The 19,818-nt window shown below is 45.9% G+C and overlaps 1 protein-coding gene across 1 annotated transcript; it reads right to left on the bottom strand.

Moving 5' to 3' along the window:
- Nucleotides 1-176: 176 nt before the first annotated feature.
- Nucleotides 177-9,905, bottom strand: NTN5 (netrin 5). The gene is made up of 6 exons (XM_066630999.1): nucleotides 8,975-9,905; nucleotides 7,144-7,332; nucleotides 5,460-5,609; nucleotides 3,085-3,138; nucleotides 1,587-1,667; nucleotides 177-505 (listed from the first exon to the last, which is right to left on the bottom strand). The coding sequence occupies exons 1-6, from the start codon at nucleotides 9,903-9,905 to the stop codon at nucleotides 177-179; spliced, it is 1,734 nt and encodes a 577-aa protein (XP_066487096.1).
- Between the last annotated feature and the right edge of the window lie 9,913 nt (nucleotides 9,906-19,818).

The following is a 19,818-nucleotide window of genomic DNA, read 5'->3' as shown; positions in this document are numbered from 1 at the left end:
TCAGTTCCATTTTAGGACCTCCATTTTCCTGATGTCCTATAGCAGGAAATTGGGCTTTCAGAACATAGAGGTACCACGTGGTTTGAATCAGCTGGTTACATCTTTGGCCCCTTCCCTCCCCAGTTCATTGTTCCTCAACCTGATTCCTCCCCCCCCCCCAACACCACCACTAAGGCTCAGATGATCCGACATTTTCCTCTTCGGCTTTGCTGCTGGAAGCTGCGCAGTTTGTGTGCCCAAGCATCCCTCCAAGGCAGGGCTAGGCTGTTTTTGTCAAGAATTAACCGGGCCGGGTCAGGTGACTCCTCATCGTTGCCAATAACCAGATAAGATTTGCCAACTTGGATGTGGAGGCATCGGCATGCCAAATCCTGCTCCGGCACCCAGAGTGGCTGTTCACCACGCCGAATGGGCACGTGACGCTGGCGGTAGACGGTAAGGACTGAGACAGTGAATTGCCACCATGTGCCTGACTTCTCCATGGCCAACAGCTGTGCACGGAGAACTGACATTCCACGCAAATAAAAAAGAAGAGAGAGAGAGAGAGAGAGAGAGAGAGAGAGAGAGAGAGCAATCAGGAAATGATCTGCCACATGACATAGCTCAGATTCAGGAGCTATGATATCACTTCCTTTGCAAACAATTCATTCCCCAGAACCAGGACTGCCTAGTATGACACTCTTTGTACAATCACTTCCACTATCAGCTATCTACATTTTCAAGACTATGATGCCATTTTCTCATGTGGGATACCTTAAAAAAAAATCAAGACTTCCCAAAAAGCATGTGCTTCCAGCTATGATACATATGTATTTGTGGGGGGGAACAACAGGATCACTTCCTAATGAACTAACCCATGTCCTTCACCTCGTACAGGTTGAGACTAATTATTCTTCCAAGCACTCACATGGATGGCAAAAAAAATGCACTATAGCAAATCAATTTAAAAAACAAAGTTTCTTTGCTCCAGTGATTTAAAAACAGCCTTGCTGACCTTTGTGATGTAAGATAAGAGTCATTAAGAAGACAATCCATCAATCAGTCCTCCTCCAAGCGCTTACAAAGGCGCTTCACTCAACCCCTCCCTTCACCAATGCAAAATGATTACCTTTCTTTCATGCGCTCAGGGGGAAGGGAGGGGCCCCTGGAGAAAGAAGGATTGATGGACTATCAGCCAGCTGCCCTCTCTCTCTCTCTCTCATTAAGGAGGCTATTGTTAAAGGACTGTTCAGTTTTTTAAACTGATTTTAAAGGGGTGCATTTTTCTCTGCTCCAGGAATCAGCACATTCCTTCTCATTTGCAGGGGCCATTCGCGTTGAGTCAAATCCGTGTATAAAAAATCCGTGTATAAATAGGCTGGACCTGTATTCTCCTATGATGATGATGATATTTTTCTTCATTTCAGGACTTTGATATTTACTAATGTTAGAATTTCATTAAAGTTAGAATTTCCTGGTAGGCTTGTGTTTTTGTGTGATGACATTATTTCTGATTCAACTTTCTTGGTAGCACCACTTTACCAAGTAGGGTTGGGGGCAGACAGTTTGAGTAGGGTGTTATGGATTAGAGTGCAGGTCAATATTACCATAATCCTTCTTGCAGTAGTTTCTTAGGTTCATCTGGACACGTCCTCGTGGTGGCTTACAGTGAGTCTGACATTCAGTACCTGGTAAACATTCATGGTTAGGCTGGGTTAATTCTTGTTCAGTCCTCTGAAATCAACCCTCCCTTAGTCTCAGAAAGTAAAACCTCTAGCAACATTAGTTATGACATCCTCTCCTTGTAACCCATCTCTGGCCAAACCTCATGTTTGGGACTTCAATAAGGGCAGATTAGCCATGTGAACACATGGGATTCCATGGCCATGATTAGTATGGCCCAATCAAATCCCAAGGTGTCTGAGAACGGGACTGCACAGAGCAATTATCAGCACCACTTTTTGCCATTATAACGGGGCTTTTTCTAATCCCTGTTATCATAATCATACTGTGGCAGTATTCATTGTACAGCTTGATTCACAATTCACACCTTAACTTCGTGATGATGGACTTGTGCATGGCAGACAGCAAGACATGGCTGACGGGTGATGTTTAAAAAACGTGATTTGTGTGTGCTGAGCTAACGTGTTCCTAGATCAAAGCGTTCATCATCAGTTCTAACTATTGCTTTGTAATTCAGTATGGCTGCCAAAGCAAGTTGAAGAATCAAACACACATAGCAAATCATGTACAGCTTTGGGGGGGGGGCTGTTCATGTTGCATCTTTTTAGATTGTGAGCTCTTTTGGGACAGGGAGCCATTAGTTATTTGATTTTTTTCTGTAACCGCTTTGTGAACTTTTTGTTGAAAAGCGGTATATAAATACTGTTATTAAAAATAAAAAAAATAAAATAAAATAAAATAAAATAATAATAATAATAATAATAATAATAATAATAATAATAATAATAATAATAATAATAATAATAATAATAATAATAAAAGGAGGTAACGGGAGTTATTTGTTACCTACACCTGCTCTGTTATAATTCCTGAATGGGCTATTTATCTAAAAATACACAAGGGGGCCCCAAAGGTGGTCTAGGGATAGAGCTGAGGTGACGGTACAGCCTCTGGTTTTTGGTCCAGTGCCAAAGTGACCTATTCACCTAAAGTATCTAGCAATAAATGGAAAATAAATGGGGTGTGTGTGGGTGTGGGGGGTGTCTTTCCCCTGGCTTTTCCCTTGGGAAACTCTATTTATAATAGGCAAGAGTAAAAATCTTTTATCTGCTTCCCTTTCATTTGCACTGGATAAGGATTAACTATGTCAATAGCTTGTCACCCATTTGAGCCTCTTTTCAAAGCCTGGGCTTAAGCTTTGGAAGATGCCCAGTAATGCCTCTGAGATGATGGACAGAGTGCCTTTCTCCTAACCACTGAGCAACTGCAGCCTTTCTCCAAAATTCAGTATTGAGGTGAGTTGTAGAAGGCTGCCAGGGCTGAGAGTCTGGATTTCAGAGCAGTTTGAGGCCCAACTCCGCTCCTCTTCTTCTTCTTCCTCTCCCTCAAAAGACAAAAAAGAAAATGGCCTTCCTTTCTCACCTGTGTTCCACTCCTGTGGGGAGGACACTGTAGTTGTCATCACCTCCTGGATCCCTGAGGGAGAGAAGGTTACAGAGTAAACCCTTTACTGCTTTAAGCAAAAATTCTGGAGGTAAATTCTTGGGTCTGAATAAATGCATTTGTTTTGGTGTAAGTTAGGCTGCTTTTGGTAGGCACATGGGAAGGGGCAGGGGACTGAAGATCTGCTTCCTAACTACTGAACTCCTCAGCCCTACTCCATTTTCTAGCATGGGTAGCCTAGTCCTAAGTTTCCCTAGCACCACGGCTGCAGAGGAAATGGTGACCGATGCATCCAATGGGGCAGGGAAATTCACGTTCCCTTACCCCGTGTAGTGGCCAGGTGGCCCTAATGCAGCAATTTTCAACCTTTTTCCATCTCATGGCACACTGCCAAGGCACTAAAAGTGTGTCTTAACAATATCACGCTTTTTGACAATTGACAAGGCACACCATGCTACCAGTGGGGGCTCACATCCCCCATTGGCCCTAGTAATTAATGACCTTCCCCCAAATTTCTGTGGCACACTTGTGGACCACTTGCAGCACTCAGCCATTTCCTAGCCTGGGAGGCAGCTAGGATATGGACCTAAGCGCATTTTAATATAAAATTGCATACATGACTAGAGTAGATTACCCTAGTGCGATGGCCCTGATGATGATGTCTGGCTTATAGCTGGCCCTGATGATGATGTCACCATGGAATGATGGATGGACATGGATGATGTCACCTTTGCCTGCAGCTTGGCCATCTTGTGTGCTTCATATCAATTTTAATAGCACTGATGTAATTTTTACACTATGCTCAGTGTCAGGCCTATGACTTTATTTCCCGATATAGCAGAATGAGCAGGGTCTTGTTGGGAAAAGATGTGCTTCCACAACTATGGCATCATTTCCAGTTTCAACAAACGTGACTTCTTGAGAGGCAGAACTTCCAAAAGTGTCTCTTTCCAGGATGCATTCCAGTGATGCAAACATGAGGAGGAGGGCTTTGCGGTTTACCAAAATTGGGAAAAGAATGGCTGGCAGGTTATGATGGTTCTCATAGAATAGGGTATAGTACCTTACTGAGAATATGTGGACCTTAATATACTGAATAGCAAGGCCATGGCAGCTGCTGTACTGAATAAAAATATCTGCTCCTTCCTACTGAAAGGCAGATGCAGACAGGCACAGGGAATTAACTATACACTGTTCCCTTAAGTGCAACCCAACTTTCAGATTTCCCTCTCTTTTTATGGTCTTGGGCAGGAGTGCCCAAACCCCGGCCCTGGGGCCACATGCGGCCCTGGAGGCTTCTCAGTGTGGTCCTCAGGGAGCCCCTAGTCTCCAATGAGCCTCTGGCTCTCTGGAGATTTGTTGGGGCCCTCACTGGCCCAAAGCAACTGCTCTCAATGTGAGGGCGACTGTTTGACCTCTTGCATGAGCTGTGGGATGAGGGCTCCCTCCACTGCTTGCTGTTTCATGTCTGTGATGCAGCAGAGACAGAAAAGGAAAGGCCAGCCTTGCTTTGTGCAAGGCCTTTTATAGGCCTCGAGCTATTGCAAGACCTTCATTCATTCACAAAAGTTCATCTTTAATATATTCATTTATGTAAACTTATGCAAATTTATTCAAATTTTAAATGTAAATTAATTCCCTGGCCCCCGACACAGTGTCAGAGAGATGATGTGGCACTCCAGCCAAAAACTTTGGACACCCCTGGTCTAGGGCAGTGTTTCTCAATCAGTGGTATGGGTTCCACCAGTGGTACTTGACATGGTGTCCAGTGGTATTCGTGGGACCCCTGGACACCTGACCAGGAACGTGGCACAACAAACAGAGGTAGGAGGCTCAGCTCAGCTCAGCAGGCAGAGCTCCAAAGCATGCTTCTCTGTGCTTGAAAAAGCCCTCTTGTCCACCTTGAGCCTCTTACTGGTATTTGTTGTGTCCAACCTGGCCTCCCAACCTGGAAGTAACTGGCAATGATGTCATCACCAGTTACTTCTGGTGGTACTCTGAATAGGTGGACTATGTGAAGTGGTCTGGTGGAGGACAAATGTTGAGAAGCACTGGTCTAGGAAAACCTGCTGTGGGCCTGGATTGGGTCAGTCAGCCAGATTGCTTTATAGAACCCTCTTAATAAAGCTGTTTAGTTACTGACATCTGTTTGAAGCCTGAGTCACCCAGTGTCATAGTCCCAAGACTCTGGGCAGAAAATAAAGCCTGATTGAGACAGAGGTACCAAGTCAGCTCTGCTTTTAACAGTAATCTGACACACACATTATGCAGTCCTTGGACATCTCCTGCAGCCACCCGGAGCAACATCTGAAAGGTTGACACGGAGCAGTGTTTGTGTAAGTGGCAAAGCTTACGGATGCAGGGGGCGCGAGCACTGCGGCTTTGTTGGTAACCCTGAGCGCAGCGGTTGCAGGTCATGCCGGCGACCCCGTTCTTGCACTGGCACTGGCCTGTGGTCTGGTTGCAAATGGCGCCAACTGCTCCGATGGGGTGACACTGGCAGGCTGAGGAGGAAACAAAGTAGGAGTTGGGATGTTGTGACTTTCACCAGAGCAGCCCTCCTCCGCCGGCCACCCCTAGCCAGAGGTACTTCAGGAATGTGGACTTCCCGCACTCAGTTACTCCAGCCCTATAACTTTCCCCACTGCAGCGTCACATGTGGTGGAACTGGCGATACTATCTCTTCCTCCAAGCTCAGAGGGCGGTTAGATTATAAATCTCAAGCCCTAGATTTAGAAATAAACAAACGTATGCCTGCTGATACTATTTTTATTCTGTTGTTGACGCATGTTAACTGCCTTGACATTCATTATATGTCAAGGCAGTTATATATATGTCATATATATGTTATATATATTCATTATATGTCAAGGCAAGAATATATATCTATTTATTCATGATAGATAGAATACAGAGATGTGCAGTCAGGGGAGGCAGAGCCTCACCCATCCCTACTCCAAGCCTCAGCCTCCCCTGTGATCGAGTGCACTCCACTCACTTTCTGAGGGGTTGCATGATCACAGCGGAGGCTCAGCTTCTGCTAGACCCGAGCCGCAGCAGTGAGCCTCCCCTGTGATCGTGCAACTGCTCAGAACTGGTTGGAGCACTGCGCAGTGTGATTTTCTATGCTTGGACACACAGTTCACCCAATTTCTGAGTGGTTGCGCAATCACTGGGGAGGCAGTTTTTGCTGCAGCAGCTAATCTCTATACAGGGAGAGACTAGCGCTGAAGCAGGCAAGGGCTCCGCCTCCACCAGAGATCACGCATCCAATCAGAAACTGGGTGGAGTGTGTGTCCAATCACAGGGAATCATATTATGCATGTGTTCCACCCAGTTTCTGACTGGTTGTGCGATAACCGGGGAGGCTCAGCTCTTGCCTGCCTCAGCGCTAGTCTCTCCTGTATACAGACTTAGCTGCAGCAGTGGAAGTTCAGCCTCCATCGTGATTGCACATGTGGAAGCTCAGTGACCTACAAATTTGGCGTTGATGTCATAGTTCTAGCTCACTGAGCCTCTCCAGCCTGGGGCCTCGCCACACATCACTAGTAGAATATAACAGATTGCTAGATCTCTTTGAGATGTCTCAGTGTCCTCGAAGAACTACATTTCCTGAGGTTCCTCCTTGGCAGCCATGAAGTCAACTTGGGAACTGGAGTGAGGACCTGCTCCCACATTAGTGAAAAAAGTGCAAACTGGAATTGTGATGGAGTAATGGCTCAATAGGAAACCAGAAGCAAGAGCTGGGTAGTGCAATGGGGTTGGAGCTTCTCAGATATTTTTCACTGCCATGTTTGTCACTACTCAATTTAATGTAATTTCCCTTAAATTTATTTATTGTCGGTGTAACTCTCAGCTTCTTCCCACTCCTGAAGCACTGTGGGAGATTTAGGAGGCCAGGAACCTTCTAATATTGAGTACTAACTTTCCAATTTTTTTTTTTTTTGCTTGTCCTTAGGACAGGGATAAGGAAGGCAGAAAGATGCAGAGATTCCATGGGTGTGCAGCCCGTAGCAGCACCTTGTTGCCCTCACTCACCTTTACAGGCCTTGCTGCTTGAGATGGGGCGACTGAGGTCCCGCTTGAAGCCTGGCAGGCAGTACTGGCAGTGGCGTCCGGCTGTGTGGTGGCGGCAGTTCAAGCAGATCCCGCCACTTCGGCGCCCAGAGAGTTCAAAGAGTTCCATGCTGAATCGGCAGCGGTGAGAGTGGAGGTTGCAGTCACAAGCTGAGGACGCAGGAAGGGGGTCTATCAGCACTGCCAGTTTCCCCCCAAAACCTGACCGAAGGCTCTCCCCACCCACTATCCCCTCTGCAGATTAAACATCTGCCCCAACCCTCTCATTCAGCCAGGCCTGGCTCTGTTATTATTGGGGTAGATGCTTGTCCAAGACCCTCACTTTTATTTGGGGTTTCTGTAGCCCCGAAAATGTCCTAACTTCCTCTTCTGCAACTTAACAATGGACAGGGCATGGAGTCAAAGGAGGAGCAGGACTCCAGAACTTCTCCTTTAGCAGGAGTGCTCAGTTAAGAACATAAGAACAGCCCCACTGGATCAGGCCATAGGCCCATCTAGTCCAGCTTCCTGTATCTCACAGTGGCCCACCAAATGCCCCAGGGAGCACACCAGATAACAAGAGACCTGCATCCTGGTGCCCTCCCTTGCATCTGACATAGCCCATTTCTAAAATCAGGAGGTTACACATACACATCATGGCTTGTAACCCATTGTGGATTTTCCTCCAGAAACTTGTCCAATCCCCTTTTAAAGGCATCCAGGCCAGATGCCATCACCACATCCTGTGACAATCTTTAACACTTTTTACTAAAAGGCCTTAGCTGAGAAGCATTAAGCTTAACAGGAGGCAAGCTGAGACATTTGCCTAGGGGCATAAGTTGAAGTTTAGGTACTGTGTATGTTAATATAGTCTTTCCTAAGGGCTGTCTGAGAGACAGTACATAGCTTGTGTTACTTTAAGGCTAGAGACCTGTGCAAATTTACATAAGCAAAAGTCCTAATGAACACAGATGTGTTTAGTTATATCTTTTATATTTATCTGGAATATTTTTTTAATTTTTATACATTTGTTTTAAAACTATTGCAGTTCAGTCCACGATTTTGGAATAAAAGGTCTTTAAATGGCCTTTAAACGAAATACAGCTAGTTCTCACTTAAACTGCAACTTTAAGAGAAATGATTTATAGCAAAATCGATGTTACCCATGGGCGGGCTCAATAACACTCTTTTCAAGCGGCAGGCTTGCTGAGCGCTTTCCTATCACGCCACAAAGCATCGCACCCCAAAATGTCTTGTGGAAGCTACGCATGGCATTCTGGGGTGCAACAAAGCTAAGGAAGTGGATTGTGGGCCTGACGTGACCGAGAAGCACAGGGTATCCTAAGACGATTGAGAACTGCTGACCAATTTTAAAACAAAATAGTGTGAAATGAAACAACGTTTTGTGAGGACTTGCTGTACTATAAGTTTGAAAGTGGAAATAAGTGACAGGGGAAAAGAAAACACTCTAATGCAGAACTTTAAACTCGGGAGTGTCGTGTTATTGTCTTAATGAGGGGATGAGCTGCTGCTTGTTAAAAATTTACCACCACGCTACTGGGCTTATTTTTCACAGAGCTAAGAATAATGTGAGGAAGGCTGGATCTACCATCTGAAGTCAAATTGTGGAGATGGGGGTAGAGGCCCACAGGAAGACTGGACTTGAAGAATCCTGGACTCAGGAGAATGGAGAGCATGCCCTGGGTTTAAATGCATCCCTGCTTATTATGAGTACCAGATAATTAGGCCCAGCCCTGCTTTGAACCCTTTCTCATTCTCTGCCATGTGTGCTCCGTTTCTCATTCAGTCTCACCCACACACTCATGCGCCTCTTTGGGTGTTGCCCGTTGCCAGGGCCTGTCCCAGTAGAAGGACTTGCAGGTGTCACATTCAGGCCCAGCTGTGTTGTGCCGGCAATCGCATTGCGGAGGCCCTCCATCTTTTCCAGCCGTGCACCGTGAGGCATGCCCGTTGCATTTGCATCTGCCCCCAACTTGCAGCTCAGCTACCCCATAGGATGCCTCCTTCCTTCGCAACCCCAAGGTACGTGTCGGGTGCATGCGGTCAAATGACACTCTTAGGTCTGTAGCCGTCACCCAGTCCTGGAGCACAGGGCTGTACTCAAACATACTGGCCGAAGGGCGGCCTGCTAGTGGCATGAAAGCCACCAGTCCCCCAGTCAGAGGTTTGTGGGCTGTTTGAGCATCGATGCAAGCAGCCTCATGTTCCATAGCCTTCAGGATGGTGGTGGTTGGTGGCATGCGGTAACGCCGCCGACAGCGGGTGGAGAAGAATTGAAAGGGCATCCAGGTGCGGCCGTAGTCCATCGACTTGTAAATAGCCAGGGATTCTGGGCGCGGAGAGCAGAACCTGAGCGCCACGTAGAGAACCTCCACTCTGCGCCCCAGTGCCAAAGTAAGTGTGGCATTGGCCCCAGGCTGGGACCACCAGCAAGTGGCAGCACCGTCAGCATCAGTGAGGTATTTTGGCGAGTAGGCATTTTCTTCACAGCGCTGGCAGAATTTCGAGGCCAGGTTTGTTGACTCTCGGAAGCTGCAGAGTCGCCCAGGAGGGCTGCCGCAGGTGCTGGAGGCGTCCACCTGACGCCCCGATGCAAGTTCTGACAGCTCAGGAAGGCAGTAGTGCGGGTGTCGGTTGGCATCGTAGCAAGGATCACGGGGATCGGAAGCAAGACCCAGCAGAAGCGGAAGAAAAACTGCAAAGCCCCATGGGATTTGAAGCATCTCTGGGGGGAAGGAGCCAGGAACCAAAGCTAACTATACATCACCTGGAAGGGAACATATAATTGATGTGATAGGGCCACTGGCAATTAGAGAAGGAGAAAGTATGACAACACCCCCCCTGCCCTCGCATCCCTGCTTACTGCATCCACCATATTCCCAAGACCTCAGAATACCCTGCTTTGCTCTTATTTCTTGGCCTGACCAAAGACCCTACATTTCTAGCACAATTTATGTGCAATTGTTCTGTTGTTGCATGCAGTCTAAAACCGCATTTCTCCCCCAAACGTACCACTTTCCACTGTGCTGTTCCTGCAGGTACTACCTGAAGTAACTGGTGATGACATAATCGCCAGTTACTTCTGGGTTAGAAGACTGTGATGGGAGCCTCTAAGGTCAATATGAAGCTCAGGGCGGTTGGGCAAGCTTTACCTTGTGCTCAAAAATCACCAGCTTGAGCTTTCTATCACCATTGGAAGCTCCCATTGCAGTCTCACTGCTGGGTGGCGCGTGCTGTGCATACCACCCAGCACCGCCCAGCACATCACTGGTGGTATGCATACCACCAGTTGAGAACCTGTGATCTAGATGCCTTCCTTCAAGACAGCGCTTCTGCTCTGGAGTATCACATTTTCCCATCATTCAAAGCATTGTTTTTTCCCCTTTTTGTTTTTAATTTACAATGTTTTATATTATGATTTTAACTGGATGAGCTTCTTGAAGGCCTCTTGGGAGGTGGAAAGTTGGTATATAAATGCTCAGATATTTATTCTATTTATTTTGAGAAAGTTAAATCCTGCCTTTCCCATGCCAAAGCAAATGCCCAAGGCGGCTTGCAAAGCTCTATAGTAGAGTACAAATGAGTTTTTACAAGAATTGTTCTACAGGCAGCTCGTGGAACCCTTCTCTTCCAGATGGAATCCTTCGCAGCGTGGTCATCACATCTGGCATCTGGGCCTGCCTTTTGGGCTTCCAGATAAGTAAAAAATAAAATAACACTTCTTTTCAGAAAGGGAAAATGTAATTCTTTCCCCAGATAACAGTTACTGTTGAAATGGCTGAAGACATGCGATTCTATGAAGCTACTTAATTCTGTGTCCTTCCCAAATGGTTTACTGTATTGTATAGTATCCCACTTGCCAGCCAGCAGGTCACTGGACTTGGTCATCACTACCAACGCAGTAGCAGAATTTCTTTCTGCAGTCATTAAACTGAAACCCCCACCTTGAGCCTGTTTTGCCCCCTTATTTCTTAATACTTTCCATTCTTATCAGTCTGTTGTTGTGATTTTCCCTTTTGACAAGGCAGATTCTGTGATAGCTACTGTCAGGGCCTGACCAAAGGCCCTGTAATGGAACGCACCGGAACGGCGTTCCGGCACCTTTTTCCCCCCCTCCTCCTGGCCCCCACCTTTTCCCCCCTCCTCCTGGCCCCCACCTTTTTTTCCCTCCCTGCGCTGCCCAGCACTGCTGGCTAGGGAGGGATTCGAACCTCCAACCCTCCTCCTGGCCCCCACCTTTTTTCCCTCCCTGCGCCACCCAGCACTGCTGGCTAAGGAGGGATTCGAACCTCCAACCTTGTGCTCCACAGCCCAGCACTCTCTCCATTGGGCTATAGGAAAGCCTAGAGTTCCAGTGTTCAGAACTAATATATAAGGTCCTGAGCCCAGCTGGTGGCCATCAGCGCCTCAAGTATTAGTTCCAAACACTTTGAGCCTAAGACTTCCAATGGCTCAGTTACTAAAGTGCTGGTCTGTGGAGCCAGAGGTTGGGGGTTCAAAATCCCGTAAGGAATAATTTTTTTTCTTCTTCTTTTTTTTTTTAAGGTGGGGAGGTAAATAAATAAAAGATTACACTTGTTAATCTTAAACTTGTTCTTGTAAGTGGGTTCCTGCACCTTTTATTATTATTTTTTTACAAAAAAAGCACTGCCCCTGCCTCACCGCACTCAGCTCTCTCCTGAGCCCAGCCCGCCTTTCCTCTCCCCGCGCTCTGCTTCCCCACGCTCAGCTACCAAGCCGGTGAGGGCGTGGGGACATGTGCTGAGGAGGAGGAGGAGGAGGAGGACGATGTGGGACAGCAAGCCAGGGAGACGGGTTGCAGCACCCAGGTACTGGCTTGGCAGAGAAGGGGGGGAAGGAAGCTGGCTGGTGCAGCCCCTGCACCTGAGACAGCCTAGGCATGTCTACTGAGAAGTAAGTCCCCTTGTGTTCAGTGGGGCTTACTCCCAGGAAAATGTGGATGGGATTGCAGCCCAAGCCTATGCAGGTCTACTGAGAAGTAAGTCCCCTTGTGTTCAGTGGGGCTTACTCCCAGGAAAATGTGGATGGGATTGCAGACCAAGCCTATGCAGGTCTACTGAGAAGTAAGTCCCCTTGTGTTCAGTGGGGCTTACTCCCAGGAAAATGTGGATGGGATTGCAGCCCAAGCCTATGCAGGTCTACTCAGAAGCAAGTAATTCATTCATTTTTATAGTTATTAATATAAGGCTTGGCTGATCTAAATTAATTAAGCAAAAATTATTACTAATAATTTAGTAGCTTTGTAATGTCATCAACAGGAGATTTAGGTTTTTAACTATAAATGGGGAAGCTTAAGTGTCCTTGCTGCATTATAACAACACTTAGGAAATATGTATTCCTCTGTGCAGTAGGTCAGATCATTGTTGTCTATTAATTTTTGGTTTTTTTAGACTATATTTAATAATCACTATTATTATAATGGGGAATGGGGACATAGTACACAGGGGAAAGGGGGGAACCACAAAAGATGGGTTAATGAATTGATCAAGTTATGAAGTTATGAATCAAAAATCATGTGGTCACACACCCTCTATTGGTTCAAGATGAGTTGTAAAATAGATTATATTCCGGTATTATATAATTTATCTATTTTACAATTCATCTTTTGTGTTTATTCTTCTGCTCCCCCCTTGTGTGCTTATATTGCGCATTCATTGTTATCTGATCACATATTTCTCTTTTTTTTTGCACCAATCATGTTTCAATGTCTTGAGCCAATAGAGGGTATGTGACCACATGATTTTTGATCCATAACTTGTTTATTAATCAATTCATTAACCCATCTTTTGTGCCCCCTCTCCCCTGTGTGCCAATTGATTTGGGTTCAAACAAATCTGTAGAGTGATGTAATGTAATCATTTTTTTATATTTTGCCTTCATCAATTGTTTTGACCAATATTTATTAAATGTTTTAAAAGTTTTAATTAATTTTTTTGGTTGTTACATATTTGCAAATACATGCAACAAGCCGTGATATAATCCTTGGTGTGTGCTCCAGAGGTGGTCCGTCTCTTTTTGTTCTTCTCTCTTGAAGATCTCCCCTCATTTTCTAGTTCTTAAGTAGTTGGGGAATGGGGATTTAAAGAGAGAGAAATGAGATGAATGAATGAATGAATGAATGAATAAATAAATAAATAAATAAAAGATTTATTTTAAATTAAAAAAATATTTTATATATTTATATACACATATCACACACACACACACACACACACACACACACACAAAATAAAATATTTTATTTTAAATAAATTTAAAAATAAATAAATAAATAAATAAAAGATTAACAAGTCGTGAGTTCCTGCACCTTTTTTTTTTTACAAAAAAAGCACTGGCTACTGTATTGTTATTTATTGTTTTAATGCCAATAAAGATTTATGGTATGGTGATGGTGGTCATCACTAGGGGCCGTACTCACTCATAAAAGCTGCAGCTGCTCTGACTATCCCAGTGCAGTCCATATAGTCTCTAATGTGCATCTCAAGGTCGTGCAGTGCCCCTTGTGAGCTTGAATCACATCCAACTACACTCTGTTTTCGAAACCTGTCAAGACCCCTTCAGATGTTCACAATCTGTATAGGATGTGTGGACTACCCCCAGGATCACTGCATATTAGCCCTGTGTTAGCCTGATGACGTTGAGATGAACTTTCCAGGTCCAAGGTTATGGAGAGGAACTCTCCATGCCTTCAGAATTGGTTGTTGCAGGCTAGAATGGTGCCTTCTACACAGATTGGGAAGGTCAAAAGAGACTTCAGTCTCTCTTAAATTTAAAATGGGATGTCCCTGTGGGTGGCCACCCCCAGTAACAAGAAGGGAGACAAATACCATGCCCCCTCCACGTTGCACACTGTCACTCCACCTGTTCTTTGTCCTGTGATCATTCATGTAACAATCTCTCTCTCTCTCTCTCTCTCTCTCTCTCTCTCTAACACGCACATACACACATCTCAACAACTTGCTTCAATCTAGAAGTCAGGTCGAAAGAGCCAAATAGATGAGAATTTAATGAGCGTGAGAACCAAACCTTAAACTCCCTTTTCACAGTAGAGGCACGAATGGGAATTAACCCAGTCTCGAGGCTGGGGTGGGGAAAGCAAAGAGCAAGTGGGAAAGGGTAATAAGCAGTGAGGGGTTGCATCTGGTACTGGAGTGTGTGCATGTGGGGGGGGGGAATGCAGTCTTTGACAATGAAGGATGGATCAGGGAGTGCTAATTTGCAGATTATGATCAGCGAAATTCTTGATTTTCCCTGCGTTCCAGCATACCGGGGGTTGAATAAACACATTGGTCCCCCACGGGACCCACAACCATCACACTCCTGGGCTGAAAAATAGGAAGGTCAGAGTAGGAAGAAGGTGGCCTCCTTCTATTTTAGCCATGGCAGAATCAAGAGCTGTACACTTCTCTAGCAGTGCGCAACAAGCCTGTAGCCAGACATGTTTGCAGCAAGGGAACTTTAAGCTGGCACAGATCTGAGCAGTCCATTTGGGGCAGGCTGAAACATTACTCACAGTGAGGGGAAAAATATTCCCTTATCCCAAGGAGACCTCCAGCCTGCTCCTTACCTGCGCTTGATACAGTGCAGCTCGGCCCAGCTGCATCAGCCAATGGCATAGCTAGAGAAAGGTGTAAAGCACTACCGGTGCAATCCTATCCTGTGCTGGAACAGGCAACCCAAGAGGCTTGCGCTGTATCCAGTGCAGGGTAGGGGCAGGATAGGAAACATTTCCCCTTACCTCTGGGTAAGGACTACTGACCCCTATGGGTCTTCTCAGACTTGCGCCACCTCAAGAGGTGGCGCACGTCCAAGGAGAACGGAGCGGCTTGGAGCCGCTCTGTACTCCCCAGGAACGAGGGTTGGGATCCGATATAACTGCCAGATCCCAGCCCCGCCTTCCGCTCCCAGCCTACCAACACAAGCCTCACGGAAGAAGCCAGCGCAGCGACTTGCGGTGGCCTCCACAGATCGGTGCTTCTCTGAGCGCTGGCCCGGCTTCCTCCTGCAGAGGTGCAAACGTGCCTTACAGCATGCTTACGACCCTTAGAAATACCTTAGAAAAGGTATTGAGAACAAAACAGCTAATATCATAATGCCGTTGTACAAATCTATGGTAAGGACACACCTGGAGTATTGTGTCCAGTTCTGGTCGCCACATCTCAAAAAAAGACATAGTGGAAATGGAAAAGGTGCAAAAGAGAGCGACTAAGATGATTACGGGGCTGGGGCACCTTCCTTATGAGGAAAGGCTACGGCGTTTGGGCCTCTTCAGCCTAGAAAAGAGACGCCTGAGGAGGGACATGATTGAGACATACAAAATTATGCAGGGAATGGACAGAGTGGATAGGGAGATGCTCTTTACACTCTCACATAATACCAGAACCAGGGGACATCCACTAAAATTGAGTGTTGGGCGGGTTAGAACAGACAAAAGAAAATATTTCTTTACTCAGCGTGTGGTCGGTCTGTGGAACTCCTTGCCGCAGGATGTGGTGATGGCGTCTGGCCTGGACGCCTTTAAAAGGGGATTGGACAAGTTTCTGGAGGAAAAATCCATTACGGGTTATAAGCCATGATGTGTATGTGCAACCTCCTGATTTTAGAAATGGGCTATGTCAGAATGCCAATGCAAGGGAGGGCACCAGGATGCAGGTCTCTTGTTGTCTGGTGTGCTCCCTGGGGCATTTGGTGGGCCGCTGTGAGATACAGGAAGCTGGACTAGATGGGCCTATGGCCTGATCCAGTGGGGCTGTTCTTATGTTCTTAAGTACAGTAATTTAAAACCTTATTACTCTTTGAGGATATCATTATCATTTCAATTAGTGCTCTCTGACATGCCCAGTCTGCAAAGTGCATGGCTCTGTCCCCAAAATGCCCAGCTCAAAACACTGAAATACCCACAAGGCCCAATTTCCATAGCCCAGCTTCTCTGGTTTAAGCCTCTCTCTGACCCTTGTTCAGGAATGCTACCAGTCAGCATCTACCATCCTTCTCAGAAACAAGCTGGCTAAACAAGATAAGCCTAGTATGGGCCTCCAAGGAAGGACAGATGGCAATAAACAGATAGACCAAGGATGTGAGACTCTGGAAGGACTAGGGTCAAGTGGTGTGATTGATTACCAAACCTTAGATGTAAAAAAACCTGTCGATGCACATTGTACGGGTCTTCCGACCAAACATTCCAAACTGATAATGGATGCTGATTGTGCTTTCTGCCCGATTACTTGTTAATTTCCCAAGGATGTTTACCCCTCTCTCCTTGTGCCCTTGTGTACCCCTCCTCTATTCAGAATGCTCTATAAAACCTGCATCATTGTAACTCTTCGGGGTCCACCACATCTTTCTGGCGGTCCCGTTTTGCAAAACGTAGTAAAAGCTTTTTCTGAATCCCTCTGAATTCTCCTGTTATTTGCCTATCCGCCATCCAATGAATACTGAGCCCATTTGGGAACAGCTCTGTGGTAATAATGGTGGATGGAAGACCAATAATGAGCTCCAGGTAGAGTAAAGGTGAAAGAGATTGAAGGTTGCTCCACCGATTTGAAAAATGGAATTTCATTCTGTGCACACAATGCTATCTGTTGCAATCGTTCATTTGTTCAAGAGGGGCAGAGTTGCATTGCCATCTTTTGATTTAAAAAAAATGCTACCACTTTGGACAGGACCAAGAAGTTCAGCTGAGGCAAGCAGATGGAACCTGATGAGTCATAAGAAGGAGGGACCGTGGCAGAAGCTGACTGTTCGGGGGTGGAATCTAGAGGGAACTGGCAGCTTAGGGCAGTGGCATAGCCACATCATCACCCCCACCCCGTACCTGACCCAGAATTAATTGTGGTGATATGAGAATAGTTCTGAGTTTTGGGGGATTAATTGTGGTTACATCCAAGAGGAGTTCTGAGTTATAGGGAAGCCCTACGCAGCCCACGTACCTGGGGATCCGCCATCGGTGGTATAGGTTTGCACCCCCTCAAGGTGTGGTACCCGAAGCAATGCACCCCCCTGCCCTCTCCTAGCTATGCCAAAGGGTCAGGAGACTTGTCAAGATAAAACACAACAAATCAAAAGTGTTGCCTACAGGATCAGCAATGGGCAAGGATGAAATCTGGGGTCTTGGGGGGAGGAGTCATTGCTCAGTAATAGAATGCACATGTTGCAGGCCGAAGCTCCCAGGTTCAGTCTCTGGTTCAAAGGATGTTGGCTGGAAGCAATGGGAAAGACCCCTCCCTGCCTGAAGAGTGGACAATTTTGGGTCAGGTATACCAAAGGCTTGACACAGTACAAGGCAGCTTTTTATGTTCTGCCTAGAGGGATCAGATAGGTTACCTGAATCTTGCCAGTTATGGCCAGAGCCTGGCTGAATATGGAGTTTGCTGATTGCTTGCTAAACCACAATCAGGTCAAATATCAGCTGGTTAAGCAGCTCTAAAGAGATGTTAAGAGGCGCTTTTAGAGTGTCGCTTAGGAAAACACCCACAGTGTGAGAAGCAGAGAGACTGCCATAAGCCACAACCGTGTAATCTTCTTTTATGACATATCCTGAGCAAAGTTTGGGCTCTGGGCAAGACAGTCGATTACAGGATGCGCCAAGACACTCATGGAGGTCTGGCGGCCCAAGAAGCCTAATCTTGGTTTCTTCTCCCTTGATAGGGGAATAATCCTTGGAAGAGGGGAAAGTGATGCCTCTGTCTTGTCTCTGATTTTCCTGATCGCTAATTGCCTGGGGGCTTTGATTGTTGAGCATTCCTCAGCCATCAGGGAGGTCTTGTCTCTCGCAGTGTGTGGCTCCTGTTCCCCTGTTCCCAGGCACGACAAGCCTCAAAGTCTCTTCCATCCATGTAATCTCTACCTCCTTTGGCAAGGGCTGCTTCTGAAATGACTCCCTTGGAGGTCTATGTCTGTGTGAAATACGATGGAACTGGTCATCCACGTGGATTTTGTTTTTTCAGGAGAATCCAGTAATTGGGAAGCAACACGAAGATAGATAGATAGATAGATAGATAGATAGATAGATAGATAGATAGATAGATAGATAGATAGATAGACTGATTTGTGTTGCCTCCCACTTAGTGGAGATATGGGGGTGTGTGTCTCAATTAAACACGAACAAACTGAAATATTTAAAAACAAGTGCATTTAATCCCAAGATCAGGTTCGTTACTTACTGGGCACTGTATACCCATTCCTTCCTTTGTGGTGCTTAAGGCTGTCCTTGATATTCTCCCATTCAGACCCAGCCCTTCCTAACTTTAGCAGCATGTGTCTTCAAACTGTGCCCGGAGACATATGGCAATCTGAAGTAGCCTACCTCTAAAACCAAGTGTTTCCACATACCTACATAGGTTGCCTCCCAGGTGCTATTTCGAGCAAAACATGTCAGAGATATTGCACTGGGATTTAAATTTCTGCCCAACATTGCATATACACAGCAGGAACCAAGTGTGTACACCTGTGGGCCAGCCAAAACTGGATTAATTTGAGCTAAGTCTAATCAGGTCTTAGCCCCAGAAATTTTTTGGAGTGCTTAATGTTCCACTTTGGAATATGCGACGCAATAATAATAGTAATTTATTACAGTAATGTCAATGAATTAATGTGATACCATCATGGACATGGCACTGTGTGAAATATGTTAAACAAATGAGAGAGGTCACTAACCCAGTGAGGTTCCAATCTAAATTTGGGCAGTGGGGAAGACTCTGGAGGGAGAGGGGGGAAAGGAAAGAAGGAACAAAGAAACAGAGAGAGAGAGAGAGAGAGAGAGAGAGAGAGAGAGAGAGAGAGAGAGAGAGAGAGAGATTAGTAAAGAAAAATGTTCCTGAGTGTATATATAAAGTCTAGTTCCCTCACCATTTTAGCTTCAGATGCTCAAAACATTTCCCTTTTTCCCCACTGTACCAAGTGAATCATCTCAAATTTGATTTTACGCCCTTCCATGAAACTCCTAACATCCCCATTTACAAGCCTTCTGTCTTAGCACCTGCCATGACTTTAAACTAGAGCTAGGGTGGGTGAAGGGTGCTGCTGCAGCCTTTATTGTTACTCTTGAAAAACGGACATGTTCGTTTAAAAGAAGAGTTTCAAAAACAAAAAACCAATTTTCTTCTTTTTATTATTTTTCCCTGCAAAGAGGTGTCGTTCCCCGCATTTTCTTCCAGTAGCAAAGACTATCTTGACAAATTGGAGGACGGATCTGAAAACATCTGGAATTTCCATAAATCATTTGTCAAACATAAAACAAAAGCCTTTCAGAAGGGAGGTGTGCGGAGTGGAGGAATAAGGGGGGGGGAGGAATGGATACAGTGCTAACCCACTCTAAGTCTCAGCAACCAGAAAATGAAATGCTGTGGAAAAGCATCAGGTAAGAGTTGCATGCATATTGAAGACACGAATTCACACAGCCAGCCAAGCACAGGCAGAATTGGAGCATGCCTGGACCTCACAACAAGCTCAGAAGCCACATTTAACTGTCTCCAGAAAATTCACCCAAACAGGACTGATGACTTGCATTTGGGCCACGCCTGTTGTGTGAATATGCCCTCCCTTTGCCCAGTATTTGGACTGGTTGGAAACCTTCAGTCTCGAACGACTATGGTATAAGCCTACAGCACCCAGTAT

Source organism: Tiliqua scincoides, chromosome 5 (genome assembly GCF_035046505.1).
Source record: "Tiliqua scincoides isolate rTilSci1 chromosome 5, rTilSci1.hap2, whole genome shotgun sequence".
Lineage (NCBI taxonomy): Eukaryota > Metazoa > Chordata > Lepidosauria > Squamata > Scincidae > Tiliqua > Tiliqua scincoides.
Note: the sequence above shows the minus strand (reverse complement) of the source record. Positions and strands in the feature narration are given on the sequence as shown.